At 37.3% G+C, this 19611-nt stretch overlaps 2 protein-coding genes across 2 annotated transcripts in view; one reads left to right on the plus strand and one right to left on the minus strand.

The window, feature by feature from the left end:
- The window catches only part of LOC133532628 (catenin alpha), a 109506-nt gene that overhangs the window by 62370 nt on the left and 27525 nt on the right, over nt 1-19611 (minus strand). The window contains exon 14 of the mRNA XM_061871383.1: nt 17991-18085. Within this exon, the coding sequence (XP_061727367.1) occupies nt 17991-18085 (95 nt within the window). The remainder of the gene's footprint in view (nt 1-17990; nt 18086-19611) is intronic.
- Nucleotides 9614-16892, plus strand: LOC133532630 (larval cuticle protein LCP-17-like). The gene is made up of 4 exons (XM_061871386.1): nt 9614-9669; nt 14994-15191; nt 15679-15783; nt 16368-16892. The coding sequence occupies exons 1-4, from the start codon at nt 9667-9669 to the stop codon at nt 16458-16460; spliced, it is 399 nt and encodes a 132-aa protein (XP_061727370.1). The 5' UTR covers nt 9614-9666; the 3' UTR covers nt 16461-16892.

A 19611-nucleotide genomic window follows, 5' to 3' on the forward strand; every position in this document is an offset into this window, starting at 1 on the left:
ATTTTTTTATATGAAGTGAATCGTTATATCGAATGACGTTGTAGGGAGTTTACACGGTATTTTAGTATGTATTCTCATGCAATAAACTTGCTAATAATGTTTATGTTAATAACAATAAAAACAAATTACCAAAACGACGTTCATTACGGAATATTTCCTTTGTCTATTGTTATCCCAAGTCCCAACTGTCCCCAGTTATCCCAATTGCCCCCAGTTACGCCAACTGTCTCCAATTCCCTCAACTGACATATAACACCTCTGGAGTTGCAGGCGTTCATAGGCTGCGATGACTGCTTACCATCAGGCGGGCCGTATGCTTGTTTACCACCGTCGTGGTATATTTAAAAAAAAAACTGACGGGATTAGTAAGCAGACGTTAATTAGAATTGACCAATAACCATAACAAATTGAACCGTAAAGTGAACACGTCCGGTACGGTTTACAGTTCAATTTGTAATGGTTAATGGTCAATTCTAATTAACGTTCGGCCAACAGTGTTAGTAAGTATGGATGGATTGGCGTAAAGTAGCGCTCGAGAAAAGTGGCGCTGTCTTGTGTCGGAGGTCGAGTCTCATTTTGGGTCACTGAGCCAACGGAGTAAGTATAGTCGTTCGTTTTGTAGCTGGCCCCGAACGGCTAATCCTTTGTCTATTGTAAGTAAAACCGCACGTGCTATACTACCTGCAAAAATAATTCTTACTGGCAGCTGAGCGCGGGCTAGTCCAACGCTAAACACCAGAGTAGGTTCGCTCTCCGAACGCGTAACTTCTCGATGATACATTTTACACTGGTTCTGAAGCATTCGACTCGCTTATATTTTTCTACTGGTTCATTTTGAATCTTATTGCAATTCCTATAGAGTCGTAATTCAATAACCGGTTAAAGCGAACGGAACTTTTTTTATGCAGGTAAGTAGCACGTGCGGTTTTACTTACAATAGACAAAAGATTAGCCGTTCGGGGCCAGCTACAAAACGAACTATAAGTGGCACGAAATTGTTTTCGTTGTCTTGTTTTGGACCACTGTCTCGCTTGTATTTCTGTATTTTATCAAAGAAAAAATACGAGTGCTATTGCATGTGTAAACTAAATTTTTCTCTCGTACAAAAAGTTAGACTCCGTCACATTTTATGGACGGATCTAGAATATGAAAACAAGGTTTACACTTAAGGGCCTACCTCGTTGCCTCACAGGCTCATGAGTTATTGAGGTACTCATAACGTATTTACCTCTTTGGCAACAGTTATGTAACGAGGTATCATCTGTCATTTTGAAAGGTCGCGTTTTGAGACAACACTTTATTGCATAAAGTGAGTCATGCATTGTCTACACGGGTATGATAATTAATTTGCATTTTTACACGGCTTAACTCTTTAAGATTTTACCTGTAGATAAAAAAGTCACATACTTATTAGGATTAGAGCATTATTACAATGAAAAGTACAAAGTGTTAATTAGTAATAGACACAATACTAGAAGTGTGAGAGATAAAAAGCTAGTACAACCAAAAATGAACAATTATTACGGAAAAAGAACCTCAAAGTATATGGTACCACAAATACTGAATAAAATTAGCTTACTATGACACAGTCCTAAATTAAGTTAATCCCTGATGAAAAACAGGCTAAAAGAGTGTCTCCTCGATTTGTCTTAATGTACTCGTATGAGACTATGAGAGCATGCTAATATTATAAGTTCAATAGGTTAAGTTGTTAAATTGTATAAAGAACTGAGCGCCTCTCGCCAATAAACGTTACAGTTTGGCAGGAATAAATATGTATTATATATAAGTTTTAATTTTAATATATAAATAAATTAAATTGAAAAGAAGCTGTGGTGGACGAGTGGATATGTCATTCGACTTTCAATCCGGAGGTTGCGAGTTCAAATCCTGGCTCGTACCAACGAGTTTTTTGGAACTTATGTGCGGAATATTTGATATTTACCGCTAGCTTTCTCTCACGCCCTCGCCAGACAAAGAAAGACTTAGGAGCAGGCTATCTGGAACCAAAGGAATTCAAAAGGCTACCCATAAGCTCCATCATCCGGCACATGGAGATGGTCAAACTCAAAAACTCAAAAATTTATTCTGCAAGTAGGCCTCAAGGGCTCTTTTACAAGTCAATACAACATTTATAGTAACATCATATAGTGACATGAAAAATACATAGGTAACAACATTTATAAATACAACAGCCAATACCTGGGTAAACATTACATTATAATAATCTTAAAATAAATAATTAATACAATACAATAGAGATGTATAGTCTCTATGGTTAAAAACACATTAAATCTGGAGATGTAAAAGGTCCCCAATGTCAGAGTACTAATACTAATAAAATTTGGAGGTGTAAAGTCTCTCCAAGTGTCAAAATAAAATTTATACTAAATAAATAAACCGCGTCTGGACTGTTAAACTAGCAGTCTCATAAACTAATGCTACATTCTGTACATAACTAGTATGTACCAAGTCAAGTATATTATACAATATGACAGAGACGTATAGTCTCCACGGTTAATACATTAAGTTTGGAGATGTATAAGGTCCCCACGGTCTGAGAAAAATAATAATACACAATAATAAGATTTGGAGGTGTAAAGGTTCTCCAAATGTCAAAGAATAAAAAAATAAAAAATTGTATGAAATACATATTTCACGTCAAGAGACTGTTAAGCTAACAATCTTAAAACTAGTTCTACAGAATACATAACTACTATGTATTTAATATGTCAATGTCATCATCAAAATAACTAAAACATAACAAACATTAATACATAAGGTTGAACAGCTAGAAACAACAGCGCCATATGCCTCTCCGGGACACTGCACGCAAAACTATTACAGCTTTTGAGAATGGATACTTGGCCATGATTCCGTGTCTCCCAAGTAGTCATCTATTTTATAGTATCCCTTTTTGAGAAGTGCATTTTTGACGTATTGCTTGAATGAAGTATAGGGCAGGTTCCATGCCTCTAAGGGTACTTTGTTATAAAATGTTACACAGTTTCCCATGAACGATTTTTTAACTTTCTGTAGACGAAACTTGGAGACTACTAACTTATGTTTATTTCGCGTATTATAACTATGGATATCGGACAGTTTCTTAAAGGACTTTATATTCTTATGCGTATACATTATCACATCTAGTATGTATTGTGAAGCTACTGTGAGAATATCTATTTCCTTGAATCGTTCTCTCAGTGAGTCACGAGAAGCCATGTTATAAATAGATCTGATTGCCCTCTTCTGAAGAACGAAGATGGTTTCTATGTCAGCTGCTTTGCCCCACGCCAGTATGCCATAAGACATAATACTGTGAAAGTAACTGAAGTAAACTAGGCGAGCTGTCTCCACGTCAGTAAACTGCCTGATTCTTCTTACTGCATACGCGGCAGAGCTCAACCTTTTCGCCAGGGCAGATATGTGAGGGGCCCATTGCAGTTTACTATCTAAAGTAAGGCCCAGAAAAACCGTATTCTCGACAAGGTCCAGCGTTTCGCCATTTAATGTGATGATAGTTTCAGATTTTCTTACATTCGGCAGCGAAAATTTGACACATTTCGTCTTTTTCGCATTAAGAAGTAAGTCAAAAAAGGTCTTGAATAGCTGACGGATATTTCCTTAGGGGGCAACTACACAAAAGATCCCTATCGGTCGAAGTGTATCCGCAAGGGCCCCTGATTATTAGAAGATAGATAAGATACCGCTAGCTTTTCGGTGAAAGAAAACATCGTGAGGAAACCTACATCATCAGAGGCCTTTGCGTCTGTTGCAGACGATTTAAGCATTGCTGTTTAGACAACAGGTTTGGTGATTGTGGAGGCCGATGCGTGAGCGGCACGACCTCCCACATTTTTGGCAGAGAAAGCTCATGCCACCTGAGGTTCCAGTCCCGGTTTGCTTTCTGCGAAACCTACGTACATCTGCGAAATTCAAAAGTGTAAGTGAAGTCCCTAATCCATTTTTTTCATTGCAGCCCTAGATAGAGTTACGGTCGCATTTCTCAACCAATTTTAGTGAAATTTCGGGAGCAGAATCGATGAGTATATGGTATTTTATTCCGGTTACATTTTTAGAATTTTTTAAAAATGACTGTTCTTTTTTCTTAAAAACAACATTCGACTGACATCTTCTGTCAAATATTCGATGACTATATTTAGCACTACCATACTCATCTCAATATGTTTATGTGTTATACATATATTGTCTTGCTGGCCTGTCTGGCCCAGTGGGCCGTGACCCTGCTTATGAAGCCGATGGTCCTGGGTTCGAATCCCGGTAAGGGCATTTATTTTTGTGATGAGCACAGATATTTGTTCCTGTGTCATAGGTGTTTTCTATGTAAGTATTTATATGCTCTATATATATATCGTTGTCTGAATACCCACAACACAAGCCTTCTTGAGCTTACTGTAGGGCTTAGTGAATTTGTGTAAGAATGTCCAATATTTATTTATTAATTATAATTATTGTAATTTGGGTAGAGTTCTTTACCCGGATTTAACATATCTATTTTATTACTCTTATAATTATAATGATCTGAGTCGCACTACTATCAATAAAAACTTATAATCATAATATTTATGTAAATAAGATGACCGCCGACACTTAATGAGCCTATTTCAATTTAACTTACAAATTAAATACCATTTTAAGGCGCACAGGTTTTCAAAGTACACGATCATTATCATCATTATCTGACGAAATCTAACGAAATAAAAAACAGTCCTTACTTGTTTCATTTTTGAGAGAGAATTGCTAGTCTAGCATTAACACATTCACTGCCGGGAACCCACCTGGTGGGCGCTCGTGAACTTTGTTCAGATGCCGGACAACCCGCTGGGCGGATTGTTTTGTACGCAGCTATAGACCACCGGTTTCTGGGGTAGTGCGCCGTTTTTTGTCTGGCAGTGAATGTGGTAAGCGCGGCTTTCAGTCCGTTGGTCACGAGTTCAAACCCTGACTCGTACCAATGGACTCGTATCATTTGCTATCTACCTGTCGATTTTCGTTGAAGGACTACTAATTCCAATAAGGCCTACATCTCTAAGGCTTTCTCCTGTGACTTGGAGTCAGATGGCAGTCGCTCTCTTAGAAACTAGTGCGCCAATTTTTGGGATTACTTCCCAAGCGGACTGATGTGCCGTTGGAGTTTCCAAAGTTGCGAAATGACTACAATTTGTGTGGAAATCTAAATTTTCCATTTCGAAAATAAAAGCTTTCTTTATTTACTTAAACTTTATTGCATACTACATTATGATACAAGTGCGAAAAATAGGAAATTCGAAACGAGTGGCGATAAATTAAAACACGACCGAAGGGAGTGTTTTAAATCGACACGAGTTGCTAATTACCTATTCGCAAATGTATGTTACAACGTTTTACAGTACATATGGCCCTTTAAATGTTCGACACAGTAACGTAATATGCTAATTTTCGCACTAGTGCGGTAAAGTAGCACCATATGTACTGTAATATATATACAATAATGTACACATGTCGGAATGGTTTTATTGCATGTGAAATTTCGGAGAACTTTTAAGAAACTTTGCGCAACGTGGAAAAAAAACAGGGACATCGCTTGGAATATGTTGATGAGTTTATTTGTGTCATGGTCATGGCCATACCCTGGAAAGACGGGGGCCACTTAGGTTTGGTAATATTGCAAAGGCAAATGAAAGCTGAAAATCCTGCAGATATGATAGATATACATCTCCAAACTTAATGTATTAACCGTGGAGACTATACGTCTCTGTCATATTGTATAATATTCTTGACTTGGTACATACTAGTTATGTATTCTGTAGTATTAGTTTATGAGACTGCTTGCTTAATAGTCCAGACCAGACGCGATTTATTTATTCAGTATAATTTTTTATTTTGACACTTGGAGAGACTTTACACTTCCAAATCTTATTAGTATTAGTACTCTGACATTGGGGACCTTTTACATCTCCAGATTTAATGTGTTTTTAACCATAGAGACTATCGCTATTGTATTGTAGTAATTATTTATTTTAAGATTATTATAATGTAATGTTTACCCAGGTATTGGCTGTTGTATTTATAAATGTTGTTATGTATTTTTCATCACTATATGATGTTACTATAAATGTTGTATTGACTTGTAAAAGAGCCCTTGAGGCCTACTTGCAGAATAAATTTTTGAATTTTGAATTATGTCTGCATTATTATTTAAGTTACTATTATTTATTTAATTTGCATACATATCTGGTTGATTTTCTACTATTTGCCTTTGCAATATTACCAAACCTAAATTGCCCCCGTCTGTCAGGGGTATGGTCATGGCAACATAATTCATCGAAGGAGACTTGCACAGACAGCGCCTTAACCACCGGATTTATGGTAGCATGCCGATGAAGAAACCGTATAATGAGATGATTCACTCCTTGCTTTTGGAGTCCAACGATCTGCTGACAAAGTGTAGCAGGGTCTTTATTTATTTACAAGCTTTTATTTAACTTGCCCTGTTACTATTTACTATGTAAGATTGTTATTGTGGGTCAAATCTTGGAAGCTAAATTCGACCCACTTCCCGATTGAACTGAAAGTTTGCATACATACGGGAGACAATGGAATATTATGGCACCATCGAGCTGATCTGATGGTGGAGGACATAGGAACAGGAGGCAAATGTAGGAATAACGACTCAAAACTTGTCGAAATGAAAACCGCGGGGAGCCCCTTGAAAAGCTGGCGTAGATGAGCATACGACTCGCATAAGAAAGCGATCGGAACAGCACAGAACGGGTTATCTCCGATGAACAATTGATTCCTTATCGGCAGGTGACGGGTTAGGTAATCACTTATACAGTGGCCAAGGTCGGGCCCAGACCGTAAACAATACAAAAGTGGCCACTTTCCTCCGAGAAGGACGGGCAAGGACAAAAGACCACACCATAAAGGAACTTACTAATATTACGCGTCCCATTTAATACCCCTTCCCACCCCTCGGTGAAGAAAGAAAGTTTTTAATTTTCACGTTACATGCGTCTGTGTTGTCTGTGTTGCCACCTGTGAGTTCAAATAATTATTTATTTATATAAATGTATACACAAATTGACTAAGTCCCACGGTAAGCCAAGAAGGCTTGTGTTGTGGGTACTCAGACAACGATATATACAACATACAAATACTTAAATACATAGAAAACATCCAAGACTCGGGAACAAATATCGGTGCTCATCACACAAACGGTAACCGGTACGGTAAACGGTTACTCTTAGCGGGATTCGAACCCAGGACCATCGGCTTCATAGGCAGGGCCACTACCCACTAGGCCAGACCGGTCGTCAAAAATAAGGGTGAAATATTTGTAGGTATAGTCTGGCAAGCACCACTTGTCAGTCAGTAAGAAATAGAAAAAATATAGTCATCCCTTTCTTTTGGGTGATAGTACTAGCGTAAGACAAAGACAGTATGATTCTCTCTATGTTTGAAATGAGACAGTCCGGGGCCAAACTAGGGATAGCATAACATTTAGTCGAAAAACCTAAGCTTAAGAAGAAGGCTTCATTTGAGTACTTAAGGAAAGGTATCTGACACCATTTCTCATTGAAACACATGGTGTTATTCATATAGAAGTTTCTTCGCTCTTTTTTAGGGTTCCGTAGCCAAATTGGCAAAAATAAAACCCTTAGTTTCGTCATGTCCGTCCTCCTGTCCGTGACCTCTCATTTCTGAACCAAGCGTGCAAAAATTGGAACTCTTTTGCCAATACTTGTGGCTTATTATGATGGCACGGAACTAGGGTGAACAGTGTCCCGTATTTTCCGGGTTGTCCCGTATTTCCGGCACGAATTTTTCACTGTCCCGTATTTGGCGAAACTAATACGGGACAGTACATTATCAAGTAATTTTATGATTCATTGGTATTTAATGATAAAAATTTTGATTATTTCACATTTTCCTTGTAAGAAAATATAATAGTTGTTGTGTTATAATATTTAAAATTGTTTTTTTGAAAGTCTTTACAATTTAGCAATTGTATTTATAATTTAATAGATTACTCCCATTTTTGTAATAAAAAATGTTTTTTTTAATTAAAAAAAATGGTTTATTCCGTATTTTCAAAGCAGTTGTCCTGTAAGTCTAGTTTTAAGAAAAGTTCCTGTTCTATATATAACTATAAAAGACTGTTTGTTTCTTAAATAAATAAATTAAATTAAATTAAAACCCGAAATCAGATCTGGTCACCCCACACGGAACCCTCCATTATACGTGGTCCGAAAAGCACTTGGCCGGTTTTTCTAGTTTTAGTTTATAAAGGACGTTTTATCAACCGGTAGATATTGTCTGTAATTACTGTAACTGTTATGAAACCAACACTTCAGCGTAGGATGTAATTCAAATTAGTATTGTTTCCAATCTGACTCCACAACACAGGCTTAGCCTGTGTGGCAGTCATAGGTTAAGGAAATCTTGTAAAATTTTTGGTAAATAAACTATTTTTTTTTTTTTATTTTTTTTTTTTTTTATTGTTTCCGTTTCTCTATACATACATTTTACGACCTGTCTGACCTAGTGGGTAGTAGGCATAGGCATATGCCTGCCTATGAAGCTGATGGTCCCGGGTTCGAATCCCGGTAAGGGAATTTATATGTGTGATGTATATAGATATTTTTTATAGAGTCATGGGTATTTTCTATGTATATAAGTAGGTATGTATTTATCTATATACGTATGTATATCGTCGGCTATTATAAAAGTTTTTCTATCCAATCAGTTAGGTATCTAAGCGTTACTTTTTTTTGCCACAATTTTTTATGTTTTTTAATACCACATCAGTGGCCAACAAGCATACGGCCCGCCTGATGGTAAGCAGTCACCGTAGCCTATGGACGCCTGCAACTACAGGGGTGTTACATGCGCGTTGCCGACCCTTTAAAAACCTGTACACTATTTTTTTGAAGAACCCCATACTGTGTGACCTTTTTTGCCACTTTTGGGTTATTTCTAGTCAGATCGCGAGCCCTTTTCATCCTTATAGGAGAAAAAAGGTGTCCATAAATCTCTATACACTTTTCAAACTTTCCATTTTGTTACCGCCATCCAAAATATATGGGGAAATGGTAATACAATAGGAAAAAACGATGGGTCATTTTTTATCCCACTAGAATCGAAAGAATTGCTTCAGAGTAGAAAAAAAAACACATATATTTTTTTTAATGAAACGTTGATCTATCCACCAGACGACCAGTTTGGCCTAGTGGGTAGTGACCCTGCCTACGAAGCCGATGGTCCCGGGTTCAAATCCTGGTAAGGGCATTTATTCGTGTGATGAGCATGGATATTTGTTCCTGAGTCATGGGTGTTTTCTATGTATTTAAGTATTTATATATCATATATATATGGTTGTCTAAGTACCCTCAACACAAGCCTTATTGAGCTTACTGTGGGACTTAGTCAATTTGTGTACTAATGTCCTATAATATTTATTTACTTATTTATCCCATTTATTTATTTATCCTTTATATACTTTAGCATAATAGTATTATATCTAGTGTCTATCCATACAAAGTTCGCACCGACAAAGTGCCATCCCAATCTTCTTCGGCCGTGACCTCGGCGCGCGCGCATCGCCGCTATATAAGGCGTAAGCACACAGACGGGGCACAGTTCAAGTGTGCACACGGCTTAAACATGGTGAGTGCACGGATTTGGGGATTTGGTTTTTATTCAGTATTATTAGTATTAACAAAATAAAAACAAATTTAGTAATAAAAATATAATAATTCAATTTAGAAGTGATCGGACATCTAAAGATTACTTAATAATCGGTTTTTTACTTAGTTAGAAATGTATTGGTTGCTATTAATCAGTTAATTTAATTACGTACTTCAAAAAAACACAAAACAACAAACAATCAAAATATTTACATATAAATTAGAAAAAATAAAATTAAAATATGAATTAAATTAAATTAAAAATACGGATTAAATCAAAATTATCAATTAAATTACATTAAAATTATCAAATAAATTAAATTAAAATTATCAATTACATTACATTAAACTAATTACTTGTCGCAGTTGGCATGTGGCGCGTGAGATTTCGCCCAGTGGCCAAATATTAATTATTTTCAAACATAACTTTTTTCGGGGTTCCTTAGCGAAAATGGCAAAACTGAAACCCTTGTAATTTCGTCACGTCCGTCCGTCTGTCTGTCCGTATGTCACAGCTATGTTATTCGGAAACCATAACATATATTTTGAACGTATTACGTACGTAACTAAATTTGGAACGTATGTTCATCATTCCTTTTTTACTATTATGACTTTTCGTTTTGTACGAAGTACGGAACCCTCCATTTTGCGTCCGACACGCACTTGACCGGTTATTATTAACAATAACTAATTAGTTGGATAAAAAACCTATACTTAACTGTATCTTTAGATATTTAAAAAAAGGTAAACAAAATCTACCCTCAAATGGCCACATAAGCCAGTTGAGGGTAGATGAAAACATTATATGATCAAATAATCTAGATTAAAGTCAGGTCAGTGACAGATCCAGGCGGGTTTGTATTTGGTTGGTTAACCACTAAATGTTATATCTACCCGAAAATGTACAAATGATTTGTTTACTTTTATTTAAATACCTAAAGATACAGAATATAGAATAGAACTTTTGACCTCTAACGAGGAGGGTCACTACCAAATGCGCGTCATCAAAATCAAACCAGTATTATTAAGAATAAATAAACAATTTATTAAAACCTTGATCATGACAAGGACACGTACATCAAAACAACTTTTCATTATAAATTAGAATTATGCAAGGAAACAGATGTTATATTTATAGACGTAATTTGAATTTATTTTTAGCCTTAAACATAAGAAAGAACAGTTTTATATATGATAAAGATAGTTTTTTTCAAGTAGGCATATTACAATGCGCTTATGAACGTCAAATAAAGCTACACCGGCTCTAACCCTACACCTCTGACCCGAGAAGATTATATCCCCCCTCAATTGTAGGAGGGTATCCCAATATGGGACCGGCAAGAAACTCAGCGGAACACATATTTTTAAAACATCAAATTTTATAACTATAATAACATATTATTTTATTTCCTTTATGATAGTGTTTTCTTGTGCATGAAATTATGTGTGTTCTTTCCTGTTTCATGTTTATTTTTAGGGTTCCGTACCCAAAGGGTCAAACGGGACCCTATTACTGAGACTTCGCTGTCCGTCCGTCCGTCTGTTACCAGGCTGCATCTCATGAACCGTGATAGCTAGACAGTTGAAATTTTCACAGATGATGTATTTCTGTTGCCGCTATAACAACAAATACTAAAAACAGAATAAAATAAATATATAAGTTGGGCTCCCATACAACAAACATATTTTTTTTGCGGTTTTTATACATAATGGCACGGAACCCTTCGTGCGCGAGTCCGACTCGCACTTGGCCGGTTTTTCTTTTTGTACAATAAAGTAATTTGCTACTACAACTACTAATATAGGTGATTTTTGAGAGTTTGAGTTCAAAACTGAGTTCAAAATAATTTTTTTTTGTAGTGAGAGGTTTTGGTAATTGTATTACATATTAGTGTTAGGTAAATATAGTAACAGTTTCACTAAGAATCGAACCTAGTCCTTGAGACGTCAAGCCACATAGCTGGCGGGTCATAACGCCTCTGCTCGCGTCCGCAGTATGGTGGCGAGCGGAGCGAGAGCGATTTAGAACTCGTTGGCTAAGAGTGTAAGTAAACCTGCTAAATTCAATTTTGAATATAGAGCATTTTGTACCATTTTTTTTTCCACACATACAATTATCATTACAGGCTGAACCCAATGCGATAATGTAGCAACAAATTAAATATACAAACAAACAAAAAACAAGTACCTATATCTAACAACTAAATTTTTAACCTACATACTACCTATTCAATATAACAAAGAGACATATTTATAGACATTAAATAAATATTATAGGGACATTCTTACACAAATTGACTAAGTCCCACGGTAAGCTCAAGAAGGCTTGTGTTGTGGGTACTCAGACAACGTTATATATAGCATATAAATACTTACATAGAAAACACTCTTGACTCAGGAACAAATATCTGTGCTCATCACAAAAATAAATACCCTTACCGGGTTTCGAACCTAGGACCATCGGCTTCATATGCAGGGTCACTACCCACTTGGCCAGACCGGCCGGCAAAACAATATATAACACATAAACATATTGAGATGAGTATGGTAGTGCTAAATATATAGTAATCGAAAATATATAAATACTTAAATACATATAAAACACCCATGACTTAGGAACAAATATCTGTTCTCATCACACAAATACATGCCTACCGGGATTCGAACCCAGGATCATCGGCTTCATATCGGCTACATTAAAGCTAAAAATAAATAAACTTCAATAACCAACGTGTTTTTGCTGCGTGTGTATGTGTTCTAAATTCTGGATAGTTATCAAATTGAACGTTACAAGATAACGGGTTAATATGGTTAACTTAGTTATCGTAATTTGGAAGTATCCCACGAATTTGAATAATAAGTAATAACTAATGAAATTTAGTTCTGTTCTTTGTGTGATTATATCTTATATTGTGTCTCAGAAATATCTTATTTATTTATTTATTTCTAAAAATTATTTAATTATTATGAATAAATAATTATCATACAATTTCTGTGGTAAGTAATTTCGACCGAAACTTTTACAGATTGATATCGTTGTCTCTGGTCATTGTAGATAATACAAGGCTAAAGTATAAGCGTAAGCCAATATAATAATTAATGCATATTTTGTCAATCACCCTTCGATTAAATCAGGGGCGTACCTACCGCTGTATCTGCCGTATCAATTATACGGGGCCCTCGGGCCACGGGGGCCCCCAACGTGCGTTTTTGTGATAAATCTTTACCCTTCCTAAGGGCCCCCAAACAAATTTTTATACGGGGCCCGGCCAAGGCACGCTACGCCACTGGATTAAATTCAAACACAAACATTTACCTTTACACTTTTACGCACTTTTACATACGAAGTTGTTTTATTACAGCAATAAAAAAAATACACTAACGAATATCAATTCAACGAAATATTAGATGATTACTTAGAAATGTATACAGTTACTAAATGTCGAATAAAAAAATATAATCAAATAAAACAAATAAACAGACAATATACAAATAAAGAGATGTAAAGATTAGATTTTAGGAAAGATCATAAATAATCATACGTTAAAATCGCCTCCGCTACCGCCTATTAACATAACCCGACCCTAAGTTCATCTGCAGAAGCGATGTCGTAACTGACATTAAGATACGAGTAACTCATGAATATTGTTGAGGCTGACCGCTCTCCGTCAAAAGGTTACGGGGTTCGAGTCCCGGTGAGGTCACGTGAGGATTATGATGTATAAGGTCGTGTTTTACGCATTTGAATATGATTTAATACAATAAAAGCAGTTCTTTTTCGTCTTAATGATATCTGAGTAGCGTTTAACTTTTTATTCGTACGCGTCCGCTCATGTAAGTTCGTTAGCGACGAAAAAACCCGGAAAAATACGGGAAAATTTCCAAACGACTGGTTTTTTTTAAAAGTTCTTTCGAAAAAAAAAACGATAAAAATTTCAGTTACAATACTTCTGAAAAAAACGAATAAAGCCGAAATAATCAAGTTTTTTTTTTTTACTTCTGTATTTTTCCTCTTCTTCTTTTTCCTCGCGTTGTCCCGGCATTTTACCACGGGGCCTGGGGTCCGCTTGACAACTAATCCCAAGATTTGGCGTAGGCACTAGTTTTTACGAAAGCGACTGCCATCTGACCTTCCAACCCAGAGGGTAAACTAGGCCTTGTTGGGATTAGTCCGGTTTCCTCACGATGTTTTCCTTCACCGAAAAGCGACTGGTAAATATCAAATGATATTTCGTACATAAGTTCCGAAAAACTCATTGGTACGAGCCGGGGTTTGAACCCGCGACCTCCGGATTGCAAGTCGCACGCTCTTACCGCTAGGCCACCAGCGCTTTTTAAAAAGTTTCGTAAAATTCCCGAAAAACACATTTGATTAGCCTCCTGGACCCCAGAAGCGATGCTTTGTTTTCGAATTTGGAACCATGTCTTGTTTAGTGAAAGTTAAAAATAATGTTTTGGAATTTGGACTCGGGAGGATAGATAGAATGTAGGGAAAAGTAACGCGCGTGTAAGCTCGTACCACCGAAACCACTGTTTAGAATAGAATAGAATAATATTGATTCGTAAACACAAACAAGACACATTACATTACATAATATAACAAAAACAAAGGAAGTATAAAGTGCCACGAAATGGCCTCATCTCAGCATGTTGCTGGTGGCTTCCAGCGCTGATCTTCCGATGAGACCATCAAGTGAAGTTTAGATGTTTAACATGCATGAAAGGGTCGCCCGAATGGCACCTTTCGATGAATATCGATTCAACTCAGAAGGCCTACCGCGAACAACGTTCGGCGTGTTGCCTCTCTGTCGCACTTGTAAATTCGTACGTAAGTATGACAGGGAGGCAACACGTCGAACGTGGTTCGCGGTAGGCCCTCAGGTTTCGTACAAAATGCCATGTTTTGCGTATGTGCATCAATAGTATTTTATGCAATAGATTTTCAGTCAAGTACCGTGTTTAGGCAACGAAGCTTGCTGAGTTGCCTAAGTCAGGTGCGAGATTGAAAAGCTTGATTTATACAATATTTTTTCTATGGGTCATCTGAAATAATACTTTTTTTACTATATAACCTAAATAATTAATGAATTGGTAAGTATCTCAGTAGACAAAATTGTAGTACAAAAGACGTAAACGCGCGACGCACTATTTTTTTTATAGTTGACTACAGCGTATTGAAATGAATATTATAGTTAAGTTGGATTATACATGAAAAGTACACAATTATAGTTTGGTATACGAAATCTTAATTCAACCATTACAATTGACGAGTAAAAATATCTTAACATATTTTACGTGTTTCAGAAACTCCTAATCGTATCGTGCCTAGTGGCGCTGGCGGCGGCCGACGTGTCCCACCTCAGGCAGGCGCCAGGCGGCGAGGCCAGCGCCCAGATCCTGAGGCAGGAGTCCGACATCAGCCCCGAGGGCAACTTCCAGTACGCGTACGAGACAGACAACGGCATTCAGGGACAGGCGCAGGGACAGATCAAGGGCGCTGGTGTAAGTATTCAGTTTAGATTGAGCTGCCTCGCCAGGTATTACCTCGTCTGAAGTGCCTCGCAAGTTCTCGCAGATTGATGTAGCTTTGTGCGGCTACCTAGAACGAGGCATCACTACACAGCTAGGCAATATAAAAGCAACGGAGTAACGCCTTTTTTAACCCCGTGAAAAATAGAGCTTAACGATTTTAAGTATATGCATATAAATAAATCGGTGAACATCATGTCTTTGGATAAAAATAAAGTATTCTAAGCACTTTTTTCCCTTTTGTATATCACAAAGAGGCAAATAAAATCATGTAAAGTAAAAGGAAAGGTACATAAATGAATTCTCATCATTTGATCCACTTGGGAACCTAATCCTAGGATAGACATAGGTACTATTCTTTACCAAAGCGACTGCTATCTGACCTTCCAACTCCGAGAAGCTGGGCCTTATTGGACCTAGTCTGTATAAATCAACACTAATGATGATGTGTTTGTTACAGGAGGAAGCCGCCTTGGAGATCCAAGGTCAGAACGGCTGGAAGACTCCCGAGGGTGAGCAGGTTCAGCTCCAATACGTCGCTAACGAGAACGGCTACCAGCCTCAGGTATGTTCAAACCAGAGACTAATTTCTGTTTTTAATAGACGTATAAAAGGAGTAATTTCTACAAACAGATACGTCTACGAGCGATACTTTTTATAGTAAATGAAAAATTCATCACGCCTTAGGGAGGCGTAAAAACCAAAAACGAAGAAAACAATGTGAGCTCAGGTTATTCCATTTTTCCTTTAATATAAAGGGAGATTCTGAATTCGTCGGATTTTTTTATATATGTTAACCGAACTAGACTGGTCTCTTCAATTAGCCATCTTTGATTTGAAGACCATAGAATGATGGAAAATTGTTTTGTTTGTTCTTTTTTTGTTGAAGGATATTATACTCCAGATACTTATGGCTGTTCTATTGGCCAATTTACTACACAATCATCCTATTTTTGTACCGTTTTTTTTCTATAGCCAATTATACCTAAACATAAAAAGTGATTTGTAACTTTCAAGTTTATAACACATTAACTTAAACGAAACGTAATCATGTATAATTAAGCTTTTGAAGCGTTTCGAAGAAAGACATTATTCTTAATTTGAAACTGTTTTTTGATTATTTTTTAATTGTCTCTTTTTTGTTTACAGGGCTCCCATCTTCCCACCCCTCCCCCAATCCCGGAAGCCATCCTCCGTTCCTTGAAGTACATCAGGGCGCACCCCCCACCACCAGAAAACTAAGTTAACAACAAAGTGAAGTGACCGCGTCTCTCTTAACGCTGCGCAGTTGCCTCGCGAGGCAACTTGATCGCGGGACCGATAATAAAATCTTCCCAACGAGGCAACAGCTTAAGCAACCTGTACGACCAGCCTTACGTTTTGACAGTTCAAAATCACTTTAACTTTTAAAAGCTCGTATGTCAGTATGATACTAATACTGAGGTATGACATTTTGAAGAGTTAGTTATTTTTGGTTGGATTTTCTAGCTTTTGAGTTTATGCTCAAATTTGATTTCACCTTCTAGTCATATTATTCTAATGCACATATTTTCTTAGCACTTCTGTATCTTGAAGACGAAAGGTCATTTCTATGTAGATATAATACTCAATTGCCATCTGATCCTTGTATATAGTTATGATACCTGGATTTTTTAAATAAATTTATTTTGTAAATATCTTGTTTTATTTACTTTAGGTACAGTAAGCTTCAGACATAACTGACCCCCTGCAAACAAGTTCCTATACAGGGGGGGGGGCGGGGGCAGTTATCTCTGCAGTTTACTGTACATACCTTAGGTAGGTTTTGTGGACAATGCGGTTGGCCGGTCAGTATTTTACAAATGGCGCCAGCATAGGTTTTTTTTTAAATTTTAAGCCAAATACAAGTAATTGTATGCGCCATCATCTGTCAAATTCGAAGCACGAATGCAATATTATGGTACCATCAAGCTGATCTGATAATGGAGACAGGAGTAGCCATAGGAACTCTGTGATAAAACAACGCAACCTAATTGTGTTTGGGGTTTTTAGATTGTCTCGATGAGTGTTAGTTGCCTGTGAAGAAAAGTACAGTCAGGGATAAAAGCTTGTACCAAAAAAGAAATGTTTGCCAAAAACTTATTACAAGCTTTTATAAAGTTTCACCCGTCCCGTTACTCCCGTTGTCTGTAATCAAACCTTGCAAGTTAAAATTTGACCCACTTCCCGCTTTCCAATGTAGCTGAAAATTTGCACACATATGTAAGTCGGGTGACAATGCAATATTATGGTACCATCGAGCTGATCTGATGATGGAGACAAGAGGTAGCCACAGGAGCTCTGTGATAAAACAACGCAATGTAATTGTGTTTGGGGTTTTTAGAATTGTTTTGAGGAGTATTAGTTGCTTGTGGAAAGAAAGGTACAGTCAGCGATAAAAGCTTGTACCAAAAATGAAATTTTTGCCATAAACTTTTTATGAAATGCCTGATGGTAAGCAGTCTCCGTAGCCTATGTACGCCTGCAACTCCAGAGGCGTTGCCGACCCTAACACTCTGCACCTTTGTTGAGCTCTGGCAACCTTACTCACCGGCAGAAACACAACACTATGAGTAGGGTCTAGTGTTATTTGGCTACATTTTTCAGTAAGGTTTTGTGTGCTTGATGTTTTTATGGCTCATCACACAACACATACTGTAGAAAACGTCAGCTGCCTTCTCCTAGGGAAACTCGCAAATTTACCAACCATCTGAGATATTTGGGAGACCTATAGGTGACAAATGAGGCACTAACCTTGGTCTCTGAGCACTGTGACGGCTTCTAGCACGCGCTTGGTGTAGATGCACGGCTCGTAGTTGTCCATCTCTTGGGTGACCACGGAGCACACCCTGTTGGCAACACGACAGTTTAGGACTCGCAATTTTAGAGGCGAATGGAGGTGGAATTAGGCTGGGTGTCCAACATAGCTGTGCGAGGATGCGCAGCGAGGGATGTGTTTGTCATGAACAGAGATCGGACAAATTTGCGTCATTGCTCGCAATAATGTGGACATGACTCCAAAATTAATCAAATATGTAATCATTTAATTAATTTCTTACTTGACTTAAATTTTAATTCCTAGTCAATAAATACAAAAGTTTGTTAAAGTATAGATTTATTAAAGAAAATAATCAGTATTTTTTCCAAATTTTCTGCAGTCAGTCTGTCTTTTTACATCAAAAATATACTTAAGTGCTGAAAAACTCCGCTCGCACTCCACTGATGTTAATGGGGCAAACTTAAGTAGTTTTATAGGAATATTATTATTCCAGTATCAGAGTTTATTTTCTGTTCTTTGTTTAGTTTATCCCGATTTTGAGGTTATCGCCCACAACTTAGAACAGAAAATAAACTCTGTATTATACTGGAATAATAATATTCCTATAAAACTACTTAAGTTTGCCCCATTAACATCAGTGGAGTGCGAGCGGAGTTTTTCACCACTTAAGTATATTTTTGATGTAAAAAGAAATAGACTGACTGCAGAAATTTTGGAAAAAATACTGATTATTTTCTTTAATAAATCTATACTTTAACAAACTTTTGTATTTATTGACTAGGAATTAAAATTTAAGTCAAGTAAGAAATTAATTAAATGATTATATATTTGATTAATTTTGGAGCCATGTCCACATTATTGCGAGCAATGACGCAAATTTGTCCGATCTCTGGTCATGAACCAATAGAAACTATTCATTTACCTATTCTCGCTCAGGGCATCTCTAGTGGAAACAACTGTGCGGAGCGAGGTTTTTGTACATACAAAACAAGTGAGGGATGTGAGCGAGGAATGTGTTGCCAGCGGACGCGAGCGAAAAACATAAAAAACCCCCTCACCGCACCCCGCTCAGCCACCTCGTACATCTTTGGTGGAAATGCAGCCTTAAAGAGCGTCATAGACATATAAAGGAATAATTAGATACTAAAAAAATATCACTGGTTTTGATCAAACTTGTTAATTTTAAATACTGTGTTAAAGTCATTTTTGCACCTCGTGCCTCAGTTTCTGATTAGGACGGTCTACACAAATGGAGCCCCGCCTCGCGAGAAAAGTGCCGCGCGAGGCAGCTCGGTCCGTGGGGACCCCGCTCAGGGCAACGCAACGGCAAGTGGCCGCGTCTACCATGCCTTCATAGTTGCTTCGCGAGGCATTTTCGGTGGCATGTTCTGAATGGGCCCATTAATAAAAATCCTTCGCGTTCCTCCCGAGCAACTTTATGCTTCAAATAGTAGACATGTTTCTTTTTCATCTTATTTTTTATACAATTTCATGTAATAGGCTGCAAACGAGCCGCCTGATGGGAAGCAGTCATCGCCGCCCATGGACATAAGCAACATCGGAGGAGCCACTTATGCGTTGCCAACCTTTGAGAAC

Source organism: Cydia pomonella, chromosome 27 (genome assembly GCF_033807575.1).
Source record: "Cydia pomonella isolate Wapato2018A chromosome 27, ilCydPomo1, whole genome shotgun sequence".
NCBI classification, from domain to species: Eukaryota; Metazoa; Arthropoda; class Insecta; order Lepidoptera; family Tortricidae; genus Cydia; species Cydia pomonella.

What these genes read in the sequence shown, in the direction of transcription:
- LOC133532630 (XM_061871386.1), top strand. An exon ending in GACAGATCAAGGGCGCTGGT is followed by an intron (nt 15,192 to 15,678) that starts GTAAGTATTCAG and finishes TGTTTGTTACAG; the next exon opens with GAGGAAGCCGCCTTGGAGAT. An exon ending in AGAACGGCTACCAGCCTCAG is followed by an intron (nt 15,784 to 16,367) that starts GTATGTTCAAAC and finishes TTTTGTTTACAG; the next exon opens with GGCTCCCATCTTCCCACCCC.